This window comes from Humulus lupulus, chromosome 4, assembly GCF_963169125.1.
Source record: "Humulus lupulus chromosome 4, drHumLupu1.1, whole genome shotgun sequence".
In the NCBI taxonomy this organism is placed as follows: Eukaryota; Viridiplantae; Streptophyta; class Magnoliopsida; order Rosales; family Cannabaceae; genus Humulus; species Humulus lupulus.
In genome coordinates this window covers 151,466,461-151,474,630 of record NC_084796.1, presented here as the reverse complement: position 1 = coordinate 151,474,630, position 8,170 = coordinate 151,466,461, and the positions used below count along the sequence as shown (strand labels likewise).

The following is an 8,170-nucleotide window of genomic DNA, read 5'->3' as shown; positions in this document are numbered from 1 at the left end:
TTTTTATGTTATGATTGTAATAAGTGAAAATTGTTTTTCCAAATGAATAACATGCTATTTGAATATCATGTGTGAGTTTGATTCTATTTTCGCAATCATAATAAATACTAAATAAAATGAATAATGACTAAGTTCGGTGAGGGTGGATACAAATCAATGAACCAAGTTTCCTTATTGAGAGTTAGGGGGCCTTAGTAGTGGGAACGATTTTACTGATCCCAGCCCTCCCTCAATATGGTTAACTTTGGAACAAAGATAAGTTTCGAGCTTGAGAATTAAGTCATATAGGATGATTAGAAACACACTTAGAAAATAAAGATGACTTGTTTTTCTAAGTATAGAAACCCACTCTAATAATAAATAAAGACCTATATAATTTTTCATAAGAAGTCATAATAAATAGGTCTGAGATATGTTTGTTTTAGAATAAGTTTTTGCCTTAGAGCCTATTAGGTAAAGTTCTAACATGTTTCTTTTAACTGTTAGAACTCTGCTACGATGTCGCTCTGAAGATCTGCATGCACCAACGGAAACGCCTCCACTAGAAAGAACTCAGAGGCCGGAGCAGCAACCTCCTTTTCATGATGGTCGAGATACTGCAGCAACAAAGGCAGAATAGGGCTGGGTAGCCTCCCAGAAGCCCTAGACGCGAAACTGTAGAGGAGCCAAATCCATCGAGCAGTGGACAACGTCCTTCTGCTGGCAGGAGACAGGTCTAGTCAGTCTCTGTGGTCAAGGGCCCCCCACATCATAATAATGCCCGAGGACCCACCGACCAATGCAGGCCTCCACCTGACGGACAAGACGTGCCAGTGAGGGGAGGGGGAAATAGCGCGATCACCAGGTCGCACCATAGTCGGTCACATTTTAGGGAAGCCATGACTATAATGAGGCGGATTCCGGCTGAGGAAATGTTGATCGAGGGCAAGGAGATAGGGGTGGGGAACGTAATCCTCCACCAAGAGAAAATTAGCCAACAAGCCAGAATGCTTGGGGGGCAGCCTTGGCAACCTAACTTCTTTGATCGACTAGGCACTAGCGAGCAAAGGCGTAGGGATGATGATTTGAGGGACGTACTCAATGACAAGCGGGAAAGGCACAGCGAGTATGACCCTCCAGCATCGATTGCCCCTATACTACCAAATGTTGTATAGGCCCAACTTGATGCACTGAATCAGGCCGTCTAGCAGTTAGTGGGGAGCTGAACATCCCACATTGAGTATGATTGGAGAAAAGGCACTCTGTTCATACAAAGAATAGCAATGGCCAAAACCCCATCCAAATTTAAGATGGCCTTCATACCCAACCTCTATGGCTTTGGAGACCCAGTATCTCATGTGAATAAATTCAAATATAAATTGACATCCAGAAGGTGTCAGATGACGCTCGATGCAGAATCTTTCCGACCACCTTTTCTGATACTGCTCAGGAGTGGTTTTTCAAATTCCCTCCTGCTAGCATAATGTCTTGGGAAATGTTCGTGAAAGATTTTTATAGGCAGTTTTACGCTGGTCGAGTACATCCAACCGAAGCCAACCAACTAGTCGAGATACGTCAGAAGGAGGGTAAATCGTTGAAAGAGTATGTCTAGCATTTTATGCAAGCCATTGCTGGGGCTAAGACAGTTGGTGATGAGGGGAAGATGATGGCACTTACTGCTGGAGTATGGCGGCATTCGTCCCTCTGGAACAGTATGAGGAAGAACTAGGTAAAGAGCACCCAAGAGTTTCTGGACCCAGCGGATCGGTACATCAAACTCAAAGAGGCCATTGCTAATGTAGGGAAAACTCTTGCAGATGATCAGGGTTCGAAGAAGATCCCACCAAAGCCGGCAGTGGGTCTGGGAATCCCAATGGAAACAGCAAAAATAATAGGAAAAACAGAGGGAAAAAGGTGAACCATGAGTCGTCAACATCTGAGAATAAGCGTCCTAAAAGTAATAGATACTAGCAAAGGTTTACTAATTACACAACCCTAGTCGAAAGCAGAGCAGAAGTGTACCAGGCTACCAACACCACTGTCCCTTACAAGCGACCAGCGCTAATCAGGAAAGATATCTCCAAAAGACATACAACCAAGTTTTGTCATTTTCACAACGACTATGGTCATGACACCAACGAATGCAACTAGGTTAAAGATGAGATTGAGTTCCTTATCAGGAAAGGACACCTGAGAAGATATGTATGAGCCACTGGACGTTCCCAGTGAGAGGATCAAGGTGGCAACGAGTAGGCACCTGTACGCCAAGGGTTTCCCCCTTTACAGCCACCTCCAATGGCGGGTACATTGCTGACCATCTGTGGCGGCCCACACCTGGCAGGAGATAGTGGGAAGGCAAGGGAGCAATATGACCGACCCTTACGTCACGACCAGGACATTGAATTGTTGAACGTAGAGGAGAGAACTCTCAAAAAATCTCAAACAGAGGAAGAACTGATAACTTTCTCTGAGCTTGACGCCCACCATGTCCAGTGCCCCCATTCATATCCTCTAGTCGTGGACGTCCAGATTACCAATATTATTGTTAAGCAGGTGTTAGTGGATAAAGGACCCTTAGTAAACATTTTGTACAAGTCTTTGCTGGAGAGGATGAAGTTGTCAGTGAAGGATTTGGAGCCAATGGGGTCGATCAGGCTTCCAGTCACAGCAGGAACTGCACCTATGAATATGACATTACTCACTACTTTTAAAGTAGGTGGTTATCCTTTTGCATATAATGTTGTGATTAGAAGGCTTATTCTAGTCGACCTACGAGCCGTGACCTTGGTCTGGTACCTGGCCATGAAGTTTCCGACCGACGCAGGGGTAAGATGCATGTTGGGAAACCAACGAGAAGTGTGGGAATGCAATAATTCCTCGATTACCAAGGCAAAAAGGGGTGGATCAAGAGAAAGAGATGAGAAAGGGTTGCCATTGGCCATTGAAGTACAAGCCCAATCAGGTGAGCAGGTCACCAAATAGGGTGTTGCCCAAAGTGAGGATAAAGATTTAGATCCTCGCTTTGGGGATTTTGAAGAAGACATAGGACCAGTTGAGGACCTCGATGAGGTCTAACTTGATCAGGCAGATCCGACCAGGGTTGTGAAAGTTGGTAAAAACTTAGAGACAACAACAAAGAAAAAACTGGTGGAATTTTTAAAGGAGAACCAGGAAGTATTTGCCTGGTCGCATAAGGATATGGTTGGGATTGACCCAGCAGTTATCAGCCATGTCTTAAACATAGCTAAAAATTTTCCACCAGTACAACAAAAAAGGAGGCTGCTCGACAAAGATAGATCAAAAGCGTTAAAATAGGAGGTTGAGAAGCTAAAGGAGAACGGATTCATCATGGTAGCATTTTATCAATCTTGGGTCTCTAATCTCGTGCTGGTTCCCAAGTCAAATGGCAAGTGGAGGACATACGTGGATTTCACAAACCTCAATAAAGCCTGCCCAAAGGATTGTTTCCCATTACCTAAGATCGACCAGCTGATCGATGCCACTTCATGGCATGAGATCCTATCATTCATGGATGCATACTCTAGATACAATCAGATCAGTATGGACCCACCTGATGAGGATCACACTAGCTTTCGAACTAATACAGGGCTTTACTATTACAAAGTAATGCCCTTCCGTTTGAAAAACGATTGTGCGACTTACCAATGACTAGTCAATCACATGTTCAAAAAGTTGATCGGGGGAATTTTTGGGATTCATAGTGAACTCGCGAGGTATCGAAGCTAATCCCGAGAAGATCAAGGCCCTAATCGAGATGAAGTCGCTAGCTAAAATTAAAGATGTTCAAAGTCTATTCGGGAGGATTGCCGTTTTGAGTAGATTCGTTTCCAAATCAACAGGCAAATGCGTTCCATTTTTTAATATGCTTAGGGGCAATAAGAAATTCAAGTGGACGGAAGAGTGCGAGCAGGCTTTCTAGGCTCTAAAGTCTCATATGTCGCAACCACCGATTTTGTCCAAACTGGTCGAGAAAGATACTTTGTTCATCTATTTGGTGATCACCGAGTATGCTGCTAGTGTTGTCCTGATCAGAGAGGAGGAACATGTTCAAAAAGATGTGTATTATATAAGCAAGAGGCTAATAGGAGCAGAACTAGGATATCCGCTCATTGAGAAATTGGCCTATTGCTTGATTTTAACCTCCAGAAAACTACGACCATACTTCCAAGTTTACCCCATCGTAGTACGCACCGAACAACCACTATGGCAAGTCCTGTAGAAACCAGAAGCCACTGGGCTTCAGGATACCAAACCGATAGAAGAGCCTGAACTCCAAAGCCAAACTCCATCCTGGAAATTGTTCGTGGAATCCTCTACCAACGAGCACAATGCTGGAGTAGGTTTGATCTTATTCACGCCCGAAGGACATCGATTCCACTGTGCAATCAGATTCAACTTCACAACGTCCAATAACGAAGCCGAATACGAAGCTCTGCTCATAGGATTAAGATTAGCCAAGGACATGGATATAAAGTCACTCGAAGTCTACAGTGACTCCCAGTTAGTGGTTAATCAAATTATTGGAGAATATCAAGCCCGGGGTCTTAAGATGGTTGTTTATTTGAACAAAGCAAAGGGCTTATTGGCATAGTTCAAAAAATAAACTCTTCAGCAAGTACCTCGCGACCAGAACTCAAACGCTGATGCTTTTGACAAGTTAGCAAGCGTGAAGGATGCTGACACCTTGAATATAGTACCTATTGAACATTTGTCTGCACCGACCATTCAAGAAGAAGAGTCTTCCTTGGTAATCATAGCAACAGACACATGGATGACACACTTCATTGAATACTTAGAGCATGGAGGGCTGCCGGTGAACAGAAACAAAGCAAGAACCCTCAAGAAACAGTCATCTCAATTCATTCTGGTCGATGGAATTTTGTACAGGAGAGGGTACTCAATGCCATTTCTAAGGTGTGTTTCAAAGGAAAAGGCCAAATAATTTATGCAAGAAGTCCATGAAGGCTTCTGCGGAGATCATGTTGGGGGTCAGAGTTTATCAAAAAAGATCCTATGGCAAGGATACTTCTGGCCAACGATGAATGAGGACTTTGTGGATTTTGTTCGGAAGTGTGACAAGTTCCAAAGGTCCTCCAAGATACCGCGAGCAGCCCCTAATGAGCTAAAACAGATGCAAAGCCTGTTGCCATTCGGAGTGTGGGGAATAGATTTGATTGGATCTTTACCCACGGGAAAAGGCAACGTCAAGTATGATGTTGTTGGTGTTGACTACTTCACAAAGTGGGTCAAAGTTGAGCCGCTTGCAACAATAACGACCAAGAAGGTGCTAGATTTTGTGGTTAAGAACATTGTGTGTCACTATGGATTACCAAGAAAGATTGCCTCAGATAACGGCACAAAATTTGACAGCAATATGTTGACGGATTTTTGCGAAAGGCATGAGATTATCCAGAGTTTTTTTTTTCAGTAGCTCATCCGTAGGGAAATGGATAGGTTGAAGATATCAACAAGACACTAAAGGATACCTTGATGAATCGAAGGGGGCATGGCCAGAACAATTACCCAAAGTCCTTTGGTCGTATAGAACGTCCTATCGAACAGCAACAAGCCATACTCCATTTTCATTGGCCTATGGATATGAAGCCATGTTTACTATTGAATTGGATCCACCATCGCATAGAAGGTTGGCATATGATCTGAGTGTGAATAGTCAATTGTTGACGGAATCTTTGGATTTGGTCGATGAAAGGCGCGACCAAGCTTAACTTTGAGTAGCAGCTTACCAACAAAAGGTCGCTCGGTATTTCAACTCTATAGTACGCTAAAGAAAATTTAATGTGGGAGATTTGGTACTTAGAAGAGTTTTTCTTAACACTCGCGATCAAGCTGCTGGAGTGTTTCGACCTAACTGGGAAGGTTCGTATCAAATTGAAGAAGTCTTCCAACCAGGCACCTATAAACTTGCTCGCTTAAGTGGAGATCTCATTCCTCGCTATTGGAATGGAGAACACCTGCGCAAGTATTATCAATAAAACAATTCTTTTTAAAGAATTGGCTTGTATTAATTTCACTTTTTACAAGTTTATGAACAAGGGTTAGTCAGTCATATGACTAGTCGCTTATAAGTGTAAGATCAATTTTTCGATCACTCGTACAGACACAATTGTCCATTTACTACGAGAAATAAAAGAAACTGTGCAAAGCCAGTTATTCTTGCCAATTATTGTATTTATTACAACTATTTGCTCATTATATGTGATGTTTTGCTATATTATCATTTTTTACAAGTCTCTATTACGAGCGGTAATGTTCGAACAAGTCCAGGTCTTGGCAAGTGACCGAGGAAATTAAGCTCCTCGATCCCTTGGGGGCCATATAAGGTACTAAGCAAGCAAAGCATATCAACAAGTATATGTAAACACACGAGGAAAATTAGGGAAAGCATACTACGGTACTTAGAGTATTTTTAAAAAATTTGTTTAAATTTTGTCAAATCAAGTCAAAGTGTTATCCTAAGTTTAGTCATGCAAATAGATGTTATAATAAATTGCAAATATTATAATATTAAAGTAAAATGTTTTACACCGTGAGCAGTTACTGCTCGGATGTAATTGTTAATTAAAAGGAAAGCTGCCTATGCAGCAAAAAATTGTCTTGACATCACGAACCATGGTTCGTGTGTCCTAGTTACAAATTAAAATAAAATAGATAAAATTGTGGAGCAGCAGGAGGATCTTCTTCGGGCTGCTAGTCGATGGAGGTCCCAGCGTCCTCGTCGATGCCGTCAATATTCGTCGCCAAAGAGATCTCGGGGGATGCCTGAATTTATCCTCCTCTTCAAGGCGAGCAATGCATTTTGCCAGCTCAGCCTGCTTCATACACTTTTGTAAATAATCAAAGTTCACCTCGCGGTTCTATTTCCAGAACATATAAGAGCAGTTGAAGTTGCTCCCTTGAACCGCTCCAAATCACTAGTGTTGGTTTCTTCAAGCAATTTAACTCGCTCCTCCAGCTCAGCAGTTTCTTTCTGGTTGATCGCCAGTTCGTCTTGGAGTTTGGAGGCCTCTTTGAAGTTCAACACTGAAGACTCCTTGTACCTCTCTTTTGACTCAATGACTTTGACCAAAGTCTCCTTATGTTGCTTCAGCTCCTCACCCAGTTGGGCATTTATCTCCTCAACTACTCTTAGCTCCTCGACCAGTTGGGCGTGTCTATCGTCGGCAGCTTTGAGCTGCTCGGCAAGTCTTCCCTCCACTGCTTTGAGCTGCTCGGTAAGTCTTCCCTCGACATCTCTAATTTCTTCAGCTTGCTTGGCAGACGACTCCTCCAAGGGATGCCAGCCTGTACTCAGGGTCAAAACTACCTGCGATCAGAGAAAAAAGAAAAGTTGTTAGTGTAAATGAAAAGGGCGAGATAGACAACTAAGACACAGTAAAAAAATAGCAACTTTCATTGCGAATTTCATTCAGCCAGCGTCTGAGAATCTGCTTGACCTTCATGGTGGAGACATTACTGAAGGCTTCCCGACTGTACCTGTCTTGATAGCTTCTTCAATTTCTCATTGGTCGAGTTGTAGGCTGTGCTTGGAACAGCCTCGGCCTGAGTTTTGCCTGATTGGTCAGGAGGCATTGGGTTGACAGGAGCGGGAGGAGTTGGGTCGACGGGAGCTGGTGGAAGAGTCTGGTCGATGGGAGCTGGAGGAGGAGTAGTTTCCTTGGAAGGTACAGGTCCAGGAGGATCCTCAGTCCGAGCCATTTTCTTTTGAGGGTCGCTACTGCTTTCCGTAGGATGCCGCCTGTTGCCCTTCTTTCTGCTCGCAGGAGCAATGGTTTTAGGTTGGCTGTACAGGTCAAATGCGTCATTGGAAGGCATGACTGCATGATATAAACAAACAATCAGGCAATATAAATTGAGATACTTACTAAAGGAAGGAAATAAGAGTAAGAAAAATTCTAAGTAGTCTGAATTTATACTACTGATCGCATATTTAAATTTGCCGTCCCCGTTTTATAAATGACAGGGAATGGGAAAACTATCTAAGACTAAGAAGCCAGTACCATTCTCATCAGATGACTCGAGTATGGGGTCGGGGTGTTCTGGAATTTTCTGCTTGCCTTTCCCCCATTGGTTCAAAATTGCAGCAGCTCGTGGAATGCTAGAAGGTTCCCTGATGGTCACTCCTGTTGCCCGCCTCTTCGAGGGCTGTGAC

At 43.3% G+C, this 8,170-nt stretch overlaps 1 protein-coding gene across 1 annotated transcript; it reads right to left on the bottom strand.

Annotated features, from left to right (window-relative positions):
• Positions 1 to 6,862: 6,862 nt before the first annotated feature.
• Positions 6,863 to 7,833, bottom strand: LOC133832600 (uncharacterized). The gene is made up of 2 exons (XM_062262919.1): positions 7,495 to 7,833; positions 6,863 to 7,324 (listed from the first exon to the last, which is right to left on the bottom strand). Exons 1-2 carry the CDS (start codon positions 7,831 to 7,833, stop codon positions 6,863 to 6,865), a joined length of 801 nt encoding a protein of 266 aa, XP_062118903.1.
• Positions 7,834 to 8,170: the final 337 nt, after the last annotated feature.

What these genes read in the sequence shown, in the direction of transcription:
- LOC133832600 (XM_062262919.1), bottom strand. Translation starts at nt 7,833, where the DNA reads ATGCCTTCCAATGACGCATTTGACCTGTACAGCCAACCTAAAACCATT. An exon ending in TGAAGAAGCTATCAAGACAG is followed by an intron (nt 7,325 to 7,494) that starts GTACAGTCGGGA and finishes CTCTGATCGCAG; the next exon opens with GTAGTTTTGACCCTGAGTAC.